This window comes from Lepus europaeus, chromosome 10 (assembly GCF_033115175.1).
Source record: "Lepus europaeus isolate LE1 chromosome 10, mLepTim1.pri, whole genome shotgun sequence".
Taxonomy (NCBI): domain Eukaryota; kingdom Metazoa; phylum Chordata; class Mammalia; order Lagomorpha; family Leporidae; genus Lepus; species Lepus europaeus.
The window spans coordinates 111,068,426-111,086,349 of NC_084836.1; the positions used below are offsets into that span (position 1 = coordinate 111,068,426).

At 55.2% G+C, this 17,924-nt stretch overlaps 1 protein-coding gene across 3 annotated transcripts; it reads left to right on the forward strand.

Moving 5' to 3' along the window:
• Positions 1-294: 294 nt before the first annotated feature.
• Positions 295-17,518, forward strand: TTPAL (alpha tocopherol transfer protein like). 3 transcript variants are annotated; one of them, XM_062204244.1, is made up of 5 exons: positions 295-388; positions 5,748-6,192; positions 9,413-9,504; positions 11,977-12,087; positions 13,368-17,518. In XM_062204244.1, the coding sequence occupies exons 2-5, from the start codon at positions 5,763-5,765 to the stop codon at positions 13,644-13,646; spliced, it is 912 nt and encodes a 303-aa protein (XP_062060228.1). In that variant the 5' UTR covers positions 295-388; positions 5,748-5,762; the 3' UTR covers positions 13,647-17,518. The 3 variants fall into 3 exon arrangements, with proteins under 3 accessions (XP_062060228.1, XP_062060225.1, XP_062060226.1); XM_062204241.1 differs by having other exon boundaries at positions 9,413-9,606; positions 13,368-17,516; XM_062204242.1 differs by lacking the exon at positions 295-388 and adding an exon at positions 724-2,156 and having other exon boundaries at positions 9,413-9,606; positions 13,368-17,517.
• The last annotated feature ends 406 nt before the right edge of the window (positions 17,519-17,924 follow it).

Consider the following 17,924-nt stretch of genomic DNA (forward strand, 5'->3'; position numbering starts at 1 on the left):
GCACACTGCGTAAACACGCAGATTTGACGGGCTGATGGCTGTAGCGCGCGCGGTTCACGGTAGCACGTTCACAGGCAACGGCGGCTTCGCCCCTTCCTTCTCTGGGCCTCAGTTTCCCCTTCATGAACGGCTCGCCAAGCGCCTCCCGCCGTTTCTCTCAGCCAGCCCCGGCCCGCAGCGCGCAGTCCCGGGCGCCAGGTGGCGCCAGAGGGCCGGCATCGCAGCGAGGTGCCACACATGCGCACTCCCGGCGCCGGCACGCCCCGCACGTCACTTCCGGCGCGAGGGGCCGGGCCGGCCGGGCCGGGAGTGCGGGTCTGTTCTGTGCGCGCTGCCAGCCGAGGCTCCCGCCGCCGATTGACCCGCGCTCCGTCCCGTAGCCGGGCCGGTGAGTGCCCGCGAGCCCAGGCGTGTAGCGCGCGGGCCGAGGACGGGGACCCCTGAGAATGGAGAAAAACCGGAAGTGGGGGCCGAGGCGCGGGAGACCCCAGGAAATGGGGACACCTGGGGAAGGGGTGACAACCGGAAGCGGGGGTGGTCGGAAGGCTGTCAGCGGGATGTGGGGGCTGCGGGGCTCCAGGGGAGGGGGCGTCCTGACCGGTCGTTGCTGGGGAGCGAGGGGGGGGGGGCGGCAGGTGATGCCCTGCAAGATGCCGGGCCCCGGGTGGGGAAGGTTCCCGGCTCCCGCATCAGATGGTGTTTGCCTCCCGTCGGTCCCAAGGCCCCGCAGGGTCGCAGGACGCTGCAGGTGCAGGTGGTGAGGCCGGGGAGGGGCTGGATGCGACCTCGCGCTGCCTCACCTGGTGTGCCCCGGCGCGGCGCGCCACCTGCACTCTGCCACGAGTATTTCCCGAACACGGCCCTGTGCCAGGCACTGGGGCCGGCGGTGAACTTGGCAGGCAGGTGCTCTGCCCTCTGACATCTCCATGTCCTCAGCGAGATGGGAACGGCACCAGTGTTCTCACCCGAAATGAGAAAGCAGAGCGCTTGGTAGGCGGTAAAACAGTCCATGTTTTACCTCTCGCTTCACGGTGCCAGGCTGCTGGGAGCTTCGTAAGGCCCAGAATGACATTGTTTGCTGCTGTGTCCCCAGCGGCCATGAGCCCGTGCCTGACAGATTTGGTTGGTGATCAGTACCTAGTTTGATCAGAGAATGGGCGATGACAGCGACACTGGACTGCCATGTCTGAAAGATAAATGGGAACCCAGAGCTGTGGGAGTCTGGAGGGGCCCCCTGGAGCAGTCGGGGAAGGCTTCACCGAGCAAGTGCTGTTGCAGTTGGGTCCTGATGAGAGTGAGTTGTCTGGTTGGGGGCAAACGAGGGGAGGAAATCCGAGGCAGAGGTGACAAGTGCATGAGGCTCTGGGGGAATGGGGTCGTTGGCTTGTTTAGGCTGGCAGGGGAGAAGTGCGGGATGAGGCCAGAGCAGCCTTGGAGGTGAGGGCCGTAGCTCGTGGCCTCGGCGCTCTGTCTCCCAGGTACACCCTGGCTTGGGATTGCAAGCATGTGTTGGTGATGCGTAGCAGTAGAGCCTGGGGTTCTGTCCCTCACCCAGCAGACCTCTGCCAAGCAGTGTTTATGGAATGCAGACTGTGGGTCTAAGGCCACGTTAGGTGCTGCATTTAAGGTGATGAATGGCAGACATAGATCCTGCCCGCAGATCACCTGCGGTCATGGCGTGGGCGAGTGCGGTGCCAGAGCGCCCCGTGGCTGACTGCGTCGAGTTTGCGTCACCTCGCACCTGGATTAACTGGATTAACGAGTGCCGTAGCCTCTAGGTGTGCTCTGCTCCTGTCCTCACCCCCCCCCTTCCATTCTCAACACAGCGCAGTGATCCTTCTAAAATAGAAATCACAGCATGTCACTCTTCCCAAAACCCTTCAAAGTCCAGGTTCCTCCCAGCCTGCAAAGCCCTGGCCACTGGACCCCCGGGGTCTGAATTCATCGCTCGTGTTGCCCACCATGCTCATCGGGCTGGGCCACCCGGGCCGCCTTGCGGCTCCTCGGAAAGCCAGGCGCGCTCCTGCCCCCAGCTTTGCGCTTGTTCTTCCCCCAGCTGTGCATGGCTGCTTCCTGGATTCCAACTCTTGGCTCGAATGTCGCCTAAGGGAAGCCCTTCGTGGCCACGCTGTTTAAAATTGCAGCCCCTCTCTCAGGTACTCACGGCCCTGTTCTCTGCACCTCGTAGTAGATGACGCTGTTTATTTTGCTTTTAGACTTCTTTCTCCCACTAGGCTCGAAGGCCTAGCCCCAGGGAGAGGTTGGGTAGATTGTAAAGGTCAGTGGTGTGTGTTGAATGCTCAGGCCTGCAGGGTGGCTCGGTGTGGGTCCGGTGAAGAACTGGAGGAAGAGCGTGCCCGGTTGGGGAAGTAGGGTGTGCACAGGGCAGGATGAAAGAACACACTTTGAGAAGGAAATGAAGGAAGCTGGGTGGGGCTGGAGGTTGAGCACAGGAAAGGAGCAGGCAAAACCGCGATTTGGAGGTGTGACCCTGTCACTCCGGATGTGGTGGACGGGAGAACCTGGGGATGTGCAGTCAGGACACACAGGTGTGTGGGAAGGAGGCCCTGAGACGGTCTCTGCTCTCCTTGTTGAACTCAGAATGTCGTGTCTCGCTTTATCAGTGACAGCCGCGGGCACGTGTGTGGCTTTGGAACTCGGCTGTCCTGCTGCTGCCCGATTCTTGGGACACCTCTAGCCGCTGTTTTGTTCCCGTTTTCCTCTCCGTAAGCGTGGTAGAGCCGACACGCGGGTGAGGTTAGACACGCAGGAGCCCTACCAGAGGCAGCGTCTGTAGGAGGAAAGGGAGGGGAGCAGACGTCGGAACGAGCTTTGGTCCTTGAGCCTAGGTTGCCTGTCGAGGAGTCCACATCTCGCTCCATCACTGGCCGGCAGTGACCTGCGCACAGCGTGCCCATCGGAGGGTGGATCCAGAGGATGCAGCTGGGGCCATTTGTCAGTTACGTTTCCCCAGCAGCGGATCTGCCCAGTGTGTTTCCATGGTGACCAATGACTTGAGTACCTGGTAAAAAGTTCAAGCCATATAGTAAAGTCTTTTTCTCACCCTGAATGTGTGCTTGTCCATTTCTGTTCCCTAGAATTAACCACTGGTAACAGCCTGCTGTTGTTTCCAGAAATGTTCTGTGCATTCACAAACAGAATGAGATCATCTTAACACATGGGTGATCTTCTGTGCACCCTTTTGCAGCCTGTTCTTTTTCCTCGACATGTAAAGATCTGCCTAATTCCTTGTCATGACTGAAGGGCACTCCGTTCACATGGTAATCTTATTTAACCAGTCTCCTGCTATGTGCCTTTGAGATGTTTCTAGTCTTTTATCCTTGTAATCAGTACTTGTACTGACCACATGGTACGTATACAAGTATATGTACCAGAAAGGAGTTGCTGAGACAGGGGGTAGCGAGGGTGTTTGAGAGGCAGAGAGTTCCCATCGCACGGCCCCGAATGCCCACAGTGGCCCAGGCTGGGCTGGGCTGAAGTCGGGATCTAGGAACTCAGTCCAGGCCTACCTAGTCCAGTCGTTTGAGGCATCCTCACTGCCTCCCAGGGTGTACGTTAGAGGGAAGCTGGAAACAGAGCAAGCACTCCATGTGAGACTACAACCACCCACCCTGGGTCTGTGGGTTTTTATTTTTATTTTTATTTTATTTTATTTTATTTAAAAGTGAGAGAGATAGGTCTTCCATCAGCTGGTTCACTCCCCAAATGGCTGCAGTGGCCAGAACTGGGCCAATCCAAAGCCTGGAGCCAAGAACTTCTGGGTCTCCCTCACGGGGGCAGGGGCCCAAGCACTTGGGAGATCTGCTGCTGCTTTCCCAGGCCATAGCAGATTGGAAGTGGAGCAGCCAGGATTTGATCTAGCGCCCGTATGGGATGCCAGCACTGTAGGCTGTGGCTGTACCTGCGGCTTTACCCGCTAAGCCACAGCGCTGGCCCCAGTATGTGGTTTTTTTTTTAAAGATTTATTTATTTGCAAGTCAGAGTTACACACAGAAGGAGAGGCAGAGAGAGAGGTCTTTCATCCGCTGTTTGACTCCCCAATTAGCCACAATGGCTGGAACTGCACTGATCTGAAACCAGGTCTCCCATGTGAGTGCAGGGGCCCAAGGACTTTGGTCATCTTGCACTGCTTTCCCAGGTCATAGCAGAAAGCTGGACCGGAAGTGGGGCAGCTGGGACTTGAACCAGCGCCCATATGGGATGCCGGCACTGCAGCTGGTGGCTTTACTCATTACGCCACAGGGCCGGCCCCTCCAGATATGTGTGTTTTTTTTTTTTTTTAATAGATTTATTTATATATTTATTTGAAAGAGTTACACAGAGGGAGGAGAGACAGAGAGAAAGGTCTTCCATCCCCTGGTTCAATCCCCAATTGGCCTCAATGGCCGGAACTGCATCAATCCGGAGCCAGGAGCTCCTTCTGGGTTTCCCACGTGGGTGCAGGGGTCCAAGGACTTGGGCCATCTTCTACTGCTTTCCCAGGCCATAGCAGAGAGCTGGATCAAAAGTGGAGCAGCTAGGTCTTCAACTGGTGCCCATATGGGATGTCAGCACTTCAGGCCAGGACGTAAACCAGCTGCGCCACAGCGCTGGCCCCAAGGATATGTGATTTTAACTTTTTTTTTTTTTTTTTTTTTTTTTTTTTTTTTTTTTTTACTTTTTTTTTTTTTGACAGGCAGAGTGGACAGTGAGAGAGAGAGACATAGAGAAAGGTCTTCCTTTGCCGTTGGTTCACCCTCCAATGGCCGCCGCGGTAGGCGCGCTGCGGCCGGCGCACCGCGCTGTTCCGATGGCAGGAGCCAGGTACTTATCCTGGTCTCCCATGGGGTGCAGGGCCCAAGCACTTGGGCCATCCTCCACTGCACTCCCTGGCCACAGCAGAGAGCTGGCCTGGAAGAGGGGCAACCGGGACAGGATCGGTGCCCCGACCGGGACTAGAACCCGGTGTGCCGGCGCCGCAAGGCGGAGGATTAGCCTAGTGAGCCGCGGCGCCGGCCCTTTAACTTTTGATAGGTACTGACAAGTTGCCCTCCAGAGAAGCTGTGTGAGTTTCTCCTCCACCAGCAGCAAGCTCCTCGGAGTGCCTGTTTCCTGCTTGTACCACAGTGAATCTTCGAGTTGTTTTAATTCACCCGTATTGAATGACGAGTCATGTTGAGCGCCTGTCACACATTTATAAGCAAGGCCGCGGCGATAAAGTGAGGAACATGCTCATTGGCCATCTCTGCCTGCGTACCTGCAAGATTTTTTTTTAAAAAAAAAACTTATTTTGTTTATTTGAAAGGCAGAACACAGGGAGAGACAGAGACAGAGGGAGAAACCTCTTCTGTTCACGGGTTCACTCCCCAAATGGCTGCAACAGCCATGTCTGGGCCATGCCGGAACCCGGAACCAGGAACCCCATCCTGGTCTCCCACATGGGTGGTGGGGGCCCAGGCACTGGCGCCATCTCCAGCTGCCTTCCCAAGCACACTTAGAAGGGAGCTGGATCAGAAGTGGAGAAGCCAGGACTCAAGCTGGCGCTCCAGTATGGGATGCTGGTAGCACAAGTGGCAGCTTTACCCTATTGCTCCCCAGCCCTGGCCCCTTCGAGAAGATTCTGGGGTTCAGATCCAGTTCAGTCTCCTGGTTAAGAGCTACTGGCTTTTGACAGAAGTGTTGCTGCCCTGGGGTTAAGACGAGCAGCGGCGGGCTTTAACAGCTCCTCTGGGCTTCTCTGTTTGCAGGGACCCTGGTAGCGAATGTCCGGAGGAAGCGACTCTCAGAGAACCAGCCCGTCCGCGGCCTCCCTCTCCGAGAATGAGCTGCCTCCCGGCTACGTGTGCTCCTTGTCCGAAGAGCTGGTGGCCAAAGCCCGGGAAGAGCTGCAGGAGAAGCCGGAGTGGAGGCTGCGGGACGTGCAGGCCCTTCGGGACATGGTGCGCAAGGAGCACCCGACCCTGAGCACCTCTCTGGACGACGCCTTCCTGCTGCGCTTCCTCCGAGCCCGCAAGTTCGATTATGACCGGGCCCTGCAGCTCCTGGTCAGCTACCACAGCTGCCGCAGAAGCTGGCCGGAAGTCTTCAGTAACCTGAGGCCGTCGGCCTTGAAGGATGTCCTGGCTTCCGGCTTCCTCACCGTGCTGCCCCACACCGACCCCCGTGGCTGCCACGTCGTCTTAATCCGCCCAGGTATCTTCCCAAGCTCTTGGGGCAGGGGGGCCGTGGGGGTAGAGTTGCTCTGGGTTGTGCCTGTCCGGCACCGTGTCCGCTTTTCCTGTTCTCTTTTTTACCCTTTCTTGTTTTATCAAGGCTCTTGATTGAGGGTGACGAATACCTGCTCAAGGACTTAGTGTAAGGACCTGGACGTGCCTCCCAGAACTTGCTGGGAACATGGCAGCCCTTCCCAGGCCTTAGGACCCAGAGCCAGAGCGCCCTAGGAGCTGAGACGGCTCTTCCCCGTCTCTGCCTTGGCGTCTGCCCCTGCCACACATCACTGCTCCTCTGCCTATCTCCTTCATGCTTTTTTCTTTAAAAATTTTTAAAAATTTACTTTCATTTTATTTGAAAAGCAGACAAGTGGAGAGAGATACAGAGAGATCTTTCATCTGCTGGTTCACTCCGCAAATGCTGGCAACAGCCAAGACTAGGCCAGGCTGCAACCAGGAGTCGGGATTCCATCTGAGTCTCTCACATGGGTGGCAGGCACCTCACTATTTGCACCATGACCTGCTGCCGCCCAGGGTATACATTAGTGTGAGTGTGTTAGTGTGTTAGGAAGCTGAATTGGAAGTGGAGCCGGGACTTGAACCGAGGCACTGCAGTGGCGAGGTATCGATGTGGTGTCTTCGCCACTGTGCCGCGAGCCTGCCCCTAGAGGCGGCTTTTACACCTCTGTGCAGTAGGGAGGCCTGGCAGCCTCGGCCCTCAGGTTCCGCCGGCCACCCAAGGAGTTCCCTCCTTGCAAATCCTGGATTTGTAGAGGAGAGCGGCTGAGGACAGGACCCAAGTCTGGGGGCCACGACCCTCTTGCCCTCCTGTGTGAGTGGGCTGCAGGCCGGGCACCTACGCCTTGCCTCCTCTACCCTCTCCTTGGCTGTCTTACGCCACCGAAAGGACTCACTTTAGATTCAGTGTTGGGTCCTAGCACTAGTGACCAGGACCCCTCTCTTTGGCCTGTAGTCTCTAGCTGGGAGCAGCTGCCTAGCAGCTCCCCACAGAGAGCGTTCAGAAATGGGACACGGGGCCAGGGGGATGCTGGAACTCACCCTGTGCCCTTGGGCAACACCGAGGGCAGCATCAGCCTAGGCGTGTTCCCCACTCTGCCCACAGCCTCAGCATTTTCCATCAGATGGAGCTGAGGAAAGATCTGGAAGTAAGATTACAGTGTTCATCCGCGAGCCAGACACCAAGGACGTGCTGGCGGCCCTCCCCTGCTCTGCGTGCAAATGGCTCAAAAGAGCACAAACCCCTGCGAGTGCCTCCCTCGGCCTTGCAGGCGCACATCGCTGTTCCCATGAGTCACCCACCAGACCCGCTGAGGAGACGGAACCAGTCTCTCCAGCCCTGACCACATACCAGGCCCCTCCAACGACTTGACCCGCCCAGGCGCTCTCCCACGTTCAAGGGTGTTTAGTCTAAAATGAGCAATGCCGTGCACGTCTCAGGAGAACCAGGGACCTAGAAGCCAGCCAGCAGGTGGGTTTTCTGCTGTTCCTCTGTACTCAGCTCATTAGAATATTGCAAAACACAGTTGCTTCCACACTGGTTGCACCACTTTGCTTGTGAGGCATTGTTTTTCCCCCAGTTGTCTGGAGCATATCTGGATTCTCCTCACTGACCCACATTTTTTTTTTCTTTTTTAAAGATTTTATTTATTTCATTGAGAGGTAGAGTTAGAGAAAGGAGGTCTTCCATCTGCTGGTTCACTCCCCAAATGGCCACAACAGCCAGAGCTGGGCCAGTCCAAAACCAAGAGCTTCTTCCAGGTCTCCCATGGGGTGCTGGGGCTCAAGCACTTGGGCCATCTTCCACTGCTTTCCTAGGCCATAGCAGAGAGCTGGATTGGCACAGGAGCAGCCGGGACTCGAACCAGCTCCATATGGGACACTGGCATTGCAGGCCAAGGCTTGCACACAGTGCCGGCCCCACTGACACAGCTTTTAAGGAAGAGGTGTCCACAGGTCTTGTTCCCACCTGGGTGTCGGCTTCGCCATCCTGTAGGCTCTTAGAGCCGTGTGGTGGGAAGGGGCAGCACCCAGCACGTTGAGGCAGATGGCGATCAGCCAACAGCAAGTGGCAAACCAGGGCTGCCTGTGGACAGAGTCTTCATGGGAGTGTCACACATATGACTCAGTCCCTTTAGGGGCAAACTGGAAGTCCTGTTTTTACTAAGGCAGGGATGCACAGATCTTGGTGGGATTTTCTTGAGGCTAGCAGTTAGCACCCAAAAGTTGCCAGTTTCATCTTTTTCCCAAAGAGGAAACAAGGCTCCTCGAGTAAATGGGAGCATCCCCCTAGAAAGGGCCCTTGGTGCGAAGCCTCCACAGCATTAGGCTCCATCCTTGTAACGCCTCCGGTGGGTGGTACGGGAGCTGTGACTCAGCTGTGTCACAAGCAACAGGAAGCCAGCTCAGATGGACTGGAACCAAAAAGAGCTCGTTTGCCCACAGCACTGGAGCTTGGGCACAGGTAGGTTCAGGGGCACCGGAGAGCTGTCCCCACCTCTGCTGTCCCCAGCCTGGGCTTCATTCTCAGGCCAGCCCTGGCATCACAGGACCCTTGAGTCTCAAGCTGACAGCCTTGCCACTGTAAGAGAGCAGAGGTGTTCTGTTTCCAAAGGCCAAGGTCCCGGAATTGAGCCGCCTTGGCTCTGTGTGACCTGGCTTAGGTCACAAGAGGATGTGATGCCAAATTGGTTCAGTTCCCTATACTCGCCCGCCCCGGGAGTCAGGAGTCAAGTCCATTCTAGCCAAACTTGCGGCTAGAATGGGGAGAGGTGGCTCCCCAAGGAGAACGAGGGTGGTGTCATAAGTAGAAGGGGGACTTCCTGATGGACGAGCGTGCAGTTGTCCCTGCAGGTAAGTACTGCGTCCTGCTCTGCTGAGAAGGAGGTGGTGCCCACAGTGAGGAAGTGACTTGACCAAGGTCACACATCTAGAACGTTCCATCCCCCTGGTGTGTCTGGATTCACAGCTCATGCTTTGAACCTCGTTCCCTGAACTGCATTTCCATTTCAGAGCGTGCTGCTGCACCTGGAGTTCAGAGCAGTAGCCACAGCTTATGGTCCCCACGTGTAACCGAAATAGAAAGAATCTCCCCTTCCACTTGGAAACAGCGGTCTCGGGAGGTAAAGCTTTGATCACCGCCTTGTGCATTCCTGTGACGTGCTGTCCGTCTCTCGTCACCTCAGACAGGTGGATCCCCAGCAACTATCCGATTACTGAGAACATCCGCGCCATATACTTGACCTTAGAAAAGCTCATTCAGTCTGAAGAAACCCAGGTGAATGGAATTGTGATTCTCGCAGACTACAAAGGCGTGAGCTTATCGAAAGCATCTCATTTTGGCCCTTTTATAGCCAAAAAGGTGATTGGCATCCTCCAGGTATGGCCCCTGTTTGCCGCGTGCCTCTTCTGTGGTTGGTTTGGCTTCCCCGGGCCCTGTCCGTTTACCCCAGGTCTCATGAAGATGCCACAAATCCCGCCTCCCAGGTGTGCAAGCCGAGGAAGACAAAGTGTTGGGGGAAGACATCTCCACGTCCCATTTTACAGCCATCTCATCAGGGTCTCCGGTCATTTCCAAAAGCCAGGGAGATGCCTTCCCTGGGTTTTTGTGTGTTAGTTTGGTTTTTGCCTGGAAGGCAGGGGAGGAGTTCTAACAAACAGAAGTGGTGCTTTTGCCTGAGGTACCGCCTGCCCGCCTGCCCACCTGCCCGCCTGCCCGCCTGCCTGCAAGGCCCTGGGGACCTGAGCACTGTCGGAATGTGTTTGGGTCAGAGGCGTCACACCTCCTGGTCTGTGTTTCAGGACACAGGTCCCTGGGAACCAGGAAGCTTCTTACATAACTGTACCATGTTTAGGGGTTTGCAGAGCGCTTTTACAGTCACTGATACCCATTCAGTCCTTCAGAGAATCCTCTGAGATGCAAGGCGAGAATGTTTTCCTATGGGATGGACGGAGAACCTGAAGCCTAGAGAGGATGGAGCCCGGCCCCAGTGTGACAGCTGTCGTAGCTTTTGATTCCCTATTCGTTCTGACCCGCCTTGTGAACCGTGGGCACCAAGGGTACGGCGGTTCTCACTGGGTTCCACAGGTGTGTCTGCGCCCCTGCTGGCACCAGGTTTATTGTTGGAATGAATCAATGCCCATAAACTTGAGTTCTGGCTTTCCTTAGCTCCCAGTCTTCTGAGGCCTCCTGCTGAATACCATGGAGATTCAAGTGTCAGGGGAGAGTTTGGGTCAGTGTTTCCTAGCCCCTTTCCTGGGAACTTCACCATAAACATTTCCACATTAAAGGCTGTTGAAAAGGCTGTAGTTAAATCCATTGATATAGATTCATTTTTTATTAAAGATGTATTTATTTGAAAGAGTTACAGAGAGAATTATACAGGGAGAGAGAGAGATCTTCCATCCACTAGTTCATTCCCCCAGATGGCTGAAATGGCCAGGGCTGGACCAGGCCGAAGCCAGGAGCCAGGAGCTTCATCTGGGTCTCTCACGTGTGTGGCATGGGTCCAGATAGTTGGGCCATCCTCCACTATTTTTCCAGGCCATTAGCAGGGAGCTGGAGCAGAAGTGGAGCAGCCAGGACACAAACCAGCGCCCGTAGAAGTTTCTGGCATTGCAGGCAGTGGCTTTACCCATTATGCCTCAATGCCAGCCCCTTCTTTATTTTTCCTTAAAAGTTTTTGACAGATGTTGTACATATTTATGGAGTAACTTGACATTTTGATGTTTATATCCATTGTATCATGTCCAGTCAGGGTAAATAGATCTGCTTCAAACACTTCTTTATGGTCAAAACATTAAAAATCCTACTTTCTAGGTGTTTTTTTTTTTTTAAGATTTTATTTATTTATTTGACTGGTAGAATTACAGACAGTGAGAGAGACAGAGAGAAAGGTCTTCCTTTCGTTGGTTCACTCCCCAAATGGCCGCAACAGCCGGAGCTGCGCCAATCCGAAGCCAGGAGCCAGGTACTTCCTCCTGGTCTCCCATGCGGGTGCAGGGACCCAAGGACTTGGGCCATCCTCCACTGCACTCCCGGGCCACAGCAGAGAGCTGGACTGGAAGAGGAGCAACCGGAACTAGAACCCGGTGCCCACATGGGATGCAGGCGCCACAGGTGGAGGATTAACCCAGTGCGCCACGGCACCGGCCCCTAGGTTTTTTTTTTTTTTTTTTTTTTTTTTTTTTAATAGAAAAATGTACTGTGCATTTTCTGTGGTGACTGCTGTGCAGCAGAGCCCAGAGCTGCTGTCTGTCAGTCACTACCTCGTCCATCTGCCTCGCCTGGCTCCGGCAGCCACCCTGAGACGTCTCTCCTCTCGCAGGTTGCCTTTCTCGGGCTCCACCTGTGCATGAGCAGGGTTTGTCTTCTCTGTGCTTGGCTTATTTCACGTTTGGCTGTTCCTCCGTCAGACGTCTCCTACCCATTTACCTCCAGAAACCCCTTTCTGCATGGCCTGCTAGCGTCCCGAGGAAGACGCCTTAGACAACCCTGATGCGGAAGGCCTGATCATGCCAGAGCTGCCCGGAGCCCAAGATCATTGTCCACTTGCTCGCCTGCCTCTCTTCCAAGCCAGCTTTGGGGCCCAGGAGAGCCTCGTTCCCCAAGGGTGTGGGCTGTCTCGGAGGAGAACACTACCCGACTGGTGCTAGGACTTACAGTGGAGATCTCAGTGGGGGCGGCAGAATGGCAAGGGAGAGTTCTCAGGTTCTCCCCAAGCTCTAACCCCTCCCTCCTTCCCCTCAGGATGGTTTCCCCATTCGGATAAAGGCAGTCCACGTCGTGAACGAACCGCGAATATTTAAAGGCATTTTTGCCATCATCAAACCATTTCTGAAGGAGAAAATAGCAAACAGAGTAAGTACTGGGCAGACTTGATTTTCTCCCTCCTTACTACTTTTGCCCTGAGACTACTCATTTGGAGAGCAGAAGGTTCTAGATAAAAACACAAAGAGTTCTTGTTGTGAGGGGAAGACAAAGTGAGTAAGAATGTACTGTTTGCTAGCAAAGAGAGCAGAATTGAGACGTGGGTAAGGGCGTCCCTGCTTTGTAATCACTTAGCCTTTTGTTCCTAAGAGGATGTGGCAAAGAGGAGCGAAAGCTCATCACTGGGCAGACAGTTTAAGAACTATGCTAACTCCTTACGGCAGCACCCGGGGGCTCAGAGGGCCGTGTGAGCCTCGGACCTGCCTCGCTCGCCTCCGTTCAAGGTTCCCCTCGCCCAGCGCTGCTGACTGAGCTGCAGGGGTGCCCTTCCCCCTGCTTCCCAGGCCTGGGAACCTTGCGTCACTCCACGGACCGGGCCTTGGATTTCATCCTCTTTGTTAAGAGGTAGCAGAGTGAGATTGAGATAGTCCCAAGGTTACAAGGGCTGGAATTTATAATCCAGATTCCCTGAAGATTTGGATTTATCAGCTCAGGGATGGAGCCCAGGGATCTGTGCTTTTAAAATCTCCCTGGGTAATTGTGAGGCACAGCTAGGTTTATGAATCACATTGGCCCCTGTTTGTAGCTTTGACCAAAGCCGCCCCGTGGACAGGCATTTGTATCTGTGAATTGTGGCCCATGATGCTGTTCATTTGTCCCTTTGTATGTTCATCCACCCAAAAATACTTCATCAGCTAGTAGGTGCAAGATGAGCAAGAGACCCAAACCCTGCCTCCGGGATACTCCCAGTGTAGAGATGGCCCCAGACGGGGCGGGGGGCAGAGGTGGAGTCGGAGAGTAACAGGACCAGGTTGTGATGGGCCTTGTGGGCCACGGGCCGGCCTCAAGCTCCTCACGTGTGAGCCGGGAGCTATGGCGGTTCTAGGTGGAGGGTGGCGTGATCTGACTGACTGCGAGAGCTGTTTGCGATGGGGCTCTGGTGGGAAGCCAGGGGGACGTGAGGGCAGCACGGTACCATTCGGGTGGTTGCCAAGTACTTGGATCCTGGATATATTTCGCACGTCCAGCCAAGGAGGACGTGCAGTAGAGGGAAAGGAGGATCTCGGATACTGCAAACCTGTGGGCCTGAGAAGCGAGATGGTGGCGCTGCCACCCTGTCATTCTCCAGACACTGGAGCTCGCCCCGGGACGCAGAGCGCTGCCTTGGGGATTCACTTAAGCGTGCGTGTGTTCGTTTGCTTCCCCTCTAGTTCTTCCTCCACGGGTCTGACCTGAACTCTCTCCACACAAACCTCCCAAGGAGCATTCTCCCCGGGGAGTACGGGGGCACGGCTGGAGAGCTGGACACTGCCACCTGGAACGCGCTGCTGCTGGCCTCGGAGGACGACTTTGTCAGAGAGTTCTGCCAGCCTGTCCCTGCCTGCGACAGCGTCGAGGGCCCGGCGCTGCTGCCCGAGGGGCTGGCTGCCGACGCGCAGTGCGACGACTCCGTGCGAGCTGGGAAGTCCCAGCTGTACGCCTGCTATTAGCCAGCCCCCTGCGAGCGCCGCCATCTGCCAGTCCTCTCCCTTTGCTCTGGAGACACACGAGGAGAACTGAAGGTGCCAAGGATTCAGTCTCACTCTTTGTACTTAGACAGTGTTGGGGAACAGCCCGCAGAGCTTTGACAGCCCATCACGGCTGAAACTTCGCTTACTTGAATTTCTCCGTGTAAGACGTGGGACATGTTCCCAGTGATCTCCAGATGTTTGGAATCTTGGTTTGCAACTCTTAATCTGCAAGCCGTGTCTGGTTCCATGCCCCTCTGAAGCGAGACAGATCAGGGCCTGAGGCACTGTGAGCCCATTTTGCAGGAGAAAACCACCCACCTGGCCAATGTGGTCAGACCTGCACAATGGCCAGATGGCAAGCTTTGGCTTTGGGACTTTGTGTCTTTCTCGTGGACCTCAACTATTGCTCATCAGGAAATGAATTCCGAGGTCCAGGCCCCAGTTGCTGTCACTGGGTTTGGAAGGGACCTTCGCCTAATCATGCAAGCTGCAGGACATAATCAGCACTTCCCCGTGAACTTGGGAAGCCAGAGACTGGAGCTCCTCTGGAGTTCATTGGCTAACCCTAGTAATAGAAACCTGGATTTTCCCAAACCCATAAACGTTTACCCCGGTTCTCAAAAGACTCATTCAGGGTCCTAGAAGTACATGTTTTTACTCCCACCTAAAGCACTGGGTTCCGAGTCTGTGTAGCTGGAATTCTGGCCCAGGAATCGGAGACCTGGGCCCCAGTGTGAATGTAACACATGGCCTTCTGTGGGCTCAGCTTTCTTGTGGGTAGAACAAGGCCCTGATGAAAGGTACAGCCAGGGCTCTTCTGGCTGCTGAGGTTCTGGGATTTGGTTTAGCTCCTGAATGTTCAGTTTTTGTCTGGAAAGATGACTGTCTGGAGACAAGCGATTGGATCCTGTTTGCCTGTGGATTTCAGGAGGGATTGCCACCATTTGGCCCTGCCTTCAGGGAAAATACTGTGTGTGTTCCCAGGACCCTGCTACCTACTGCCTTCATAGAGTGCTGGTTCAGCTTTAAAAGGATGACTTTCCTGAGGCCGGTGGAGGCCAGGATCTCGCATGGCCTTGTAAGCCTGGCTGCGGTGGGCACACAGTGCTTGAGATTCTTAAGATTTGGTGCCTGGAAGTGAACAGAGGGGCAGGTTCTGGCTGGCTCATTTCCGGGCGCCAGCTCTCCCAGACTCGCGGGAGTTTCTCTCCAGGGTGGAAGGACCCCGCATTTCGGCACTTTAGACCCTCGCTGTCAAGATGCTGGCCTCAGCCCCAGCATCAATTAGGTGGTCCATGAGATGGCTTTTGACCTGTTGCCCTTCCCATTCATTCCATGTGACCGTAGTGGGACATGGCGGCCAGTGCTACACGTGTGTGTGTACATTCTCTGTGCATCTGTTAGACCAAAGGCTGGAGGAGACAGCTGTGGAGAGCAGGGCTCTCAAGTTCAAAGGCCAGCCTGTTGTTAACGAAGCCGTTCATCTTTAGAGCACTTTTACAAAGGTCTGGAGAAGCTGCTGGTGGGAATTAGTTTTTTTACCTCATCAATGCCAATTCTAGGGAAAGTTCTTTTCACAACCACAGATACTAACCCTGGATCCTCTAGGGTCTGGGTTGAGCTACAAATGCCAAAACACACACCTCTGGTTGCCTGTATTTTCCCCCCAACGGGGATGTGACCTGCATGACTTAAGGCCCAAGGACGGCAAGGATGGCTGAAGCTGAGGGTCCGGAACCCGACAACCTGGGCCCAAGAAATGGTTAGAAGCTTTCTTAAGGCCCATAGAGGGAAGAGAGGAGAAACAAAAAAACCCACAGAAACAGTGAGACGGAGAGAAGAATGACTCGGTCAGCTCCACCAGTTCCTGAGGTTTAAGTTCGACCCCACATTCCTGGCCAGTGGCCCTTGGCTGTGTGACCTCGCATCGTGATGGCCACGCTTTGCGGAGCATCTCAGGCAGACAGTGTGTTGTCCGTTTCCCAGCGGAGAAGCTGTGTCTTGCGGCTTCTGCAGAGGAGTCCGCCGGGTTTGTCAGCCTCGCCGAGCTGCCTGCTTTGCTTTGCCTCCAAAGAGAGAGCCCTGAACCTCGGCATCTCGGGAGGCTCGCGCCAAGCTGCAAACCAGGACATCACCGGGTGCCCGTGGAGGCGGCCTCTGTGTGGCTTCAGCGGGGCGTTTGTGTGGTTGCCCCAGCAGGGTCAGGGGTGCACGGGATTCTTAGTAGTGGGAAGCAAACCAGACAACGCTGAGAACTCGGAAGTGCTTTCCTTCAGGGCAAAGCTCCAGCCAGTTCACAAACCTGCAAATTACCTCTCCCCCAAGTCCAGGGTAGCACAGCGTTGGGGAGGGAGGAGGGAGGAGACCGAGTTCAGCTCTACCTTGCTCTGTGCTCTGAATGAGTGACTTCACACTCTTGAAGCATGTACAATAAAGGGATCTGCACCCTGGGCTCTGCGCCCCCCGTCCTGACACTTCATTGCTTTACTGCTTCAGGGACACTGTGCTCTGTGTTTACAGGTGCCTTCCCTCACCCCCCAGTTTGGTTGTTACTTAGGCAGTTTAGGTCTGGATGAACTGACACCTAAAGCTTTCAGACTGGTCCAGAGGGTCAGGTCTCTGGGAGTTTGCCTCCCCCCTTCCCCCGTGTCCCACAGAGCATTCTGGAAAGTTGTGTTTCTTCCTAGAAACCACATCTGCTTCCATGGGGAGGGGCTGGGCAGAACCTATGGAAGGGCAACCCTGGCTCCACATCTGGAGTTTCTCAGTCTTGTGAAGATGGCTTAGATACCCCCCACCTTGCTTTCACAAGGGAGCTCTTGTTCTAGGGTTGTCAGTGCGCAGGTTACGAGACACTGTTCCCGGTCAGGGCGCGAAGAGGTATCGACTGGGTCTCTCCGCATCCTTCTGGGTGGGCGGCAGCTTTAAACACCACCGAGCCTCACGTCCGTCGTGGGAACATCTTGTCGTCGTGGGCAGCAGAGGCGTTAGTACGTGGTGACATCCTTCTGAGACCCATCTGAAAGTTTTCAGCTTTGAAAGCTGCTTTTTTTGAGGGAGTGCAAGGTCGGCTAAGCTCACGGTGTGCATGTGGTCTTCCTGGGCCCAGGGGAGGGTGGAGAGTGCCCCCAGAAGCGTGCTGGCTGCTGGGGAAAGAACAGCTTCTGAGAAGGCCTCTCGGGACGGGGATCTGTTCGTGTTGCCAATCTGAAGGAAGGTCCTTCCAGCTGTCTGGCCTCTGAGAAGCCGTTTGCTTGACGTGCAGATGAACGTGCGCTGGGCAGATGTCCTCCTAACGGGAGCTGGCTTCGTGGGACGGCACAGACCCCGCTCCGCAGTGTCGGCGGCCGGTGTGCATTCTGGCAGGTGCACCTGGGCTTCCTGGCATGGCAGGTAGGGACCTGTCACAAGTGAGATACTTGAACTTCCTCGGTGGCCAGGAACCTCTGAGGGCACTCTGACGGGGTGGGAGCTGCGCGAATCTCCTGGCCAGCTGGGGGCACCATTTTCCGCCTCTGGCCTCATTCCTTGCTTCAAACTGAAATTCAGTTTGGTTCTGAGCTTAGGGACGTGTGGTGGACTCATCTACTTCAGTGTTTGTTTTGACCAAAGGTTTATTTTTCTAGTGCATTTTCTAAGTCAAAGTGGTGAAAATATATGTCCATTTTAGTATGCATGACTGGGTCTCAAACAATAAAAACTGCTGTTAAGGTTGAATGTGTGTGGAGTTCTTCTGTGACGAGGACAGTGTGTATAGAAGTTCCGAGGTGCTCACCGGGAGGGCCACAGTGGCAGGCAGCATGGCACGTGCCGTATGTGGCAGGTTGCTTCCCCAGGTTGTGTGCAGTACACTAAGGGAGAATGGACCAGCTACACCCAGTGGTAGGGAAGGAAGAGGAGGAGGGACTCTTTATTACAGAATGAAAAGGCACCAGAAACTGGCTTCTGATCTGGCTTCTTCGAGATTACACGGCAGGGGTCCTTAACCTCGGAAACCCAGAGGCACCTGAACATTTCTGGAAGCAAGCTTGACTCTTGAGAGCCACTGGGATGTGGCTTGGATCGACTCTGGTTGTCACCAGCGTGCAGTTTCTCCACTGGTCCCGTCTGTTTCGAGAACAGCACACACTCTGCCCCAGAGTAGGCCATAAAAGCTAGGTGCCCGTGGCAGGTCCGGCGTGTGGCAGCGAGTCCGGAGAACCTCTCTGCCACTGACTGTTGCCTCTCGATGGCACAAGAGCTAGGTCCTGGACTTGT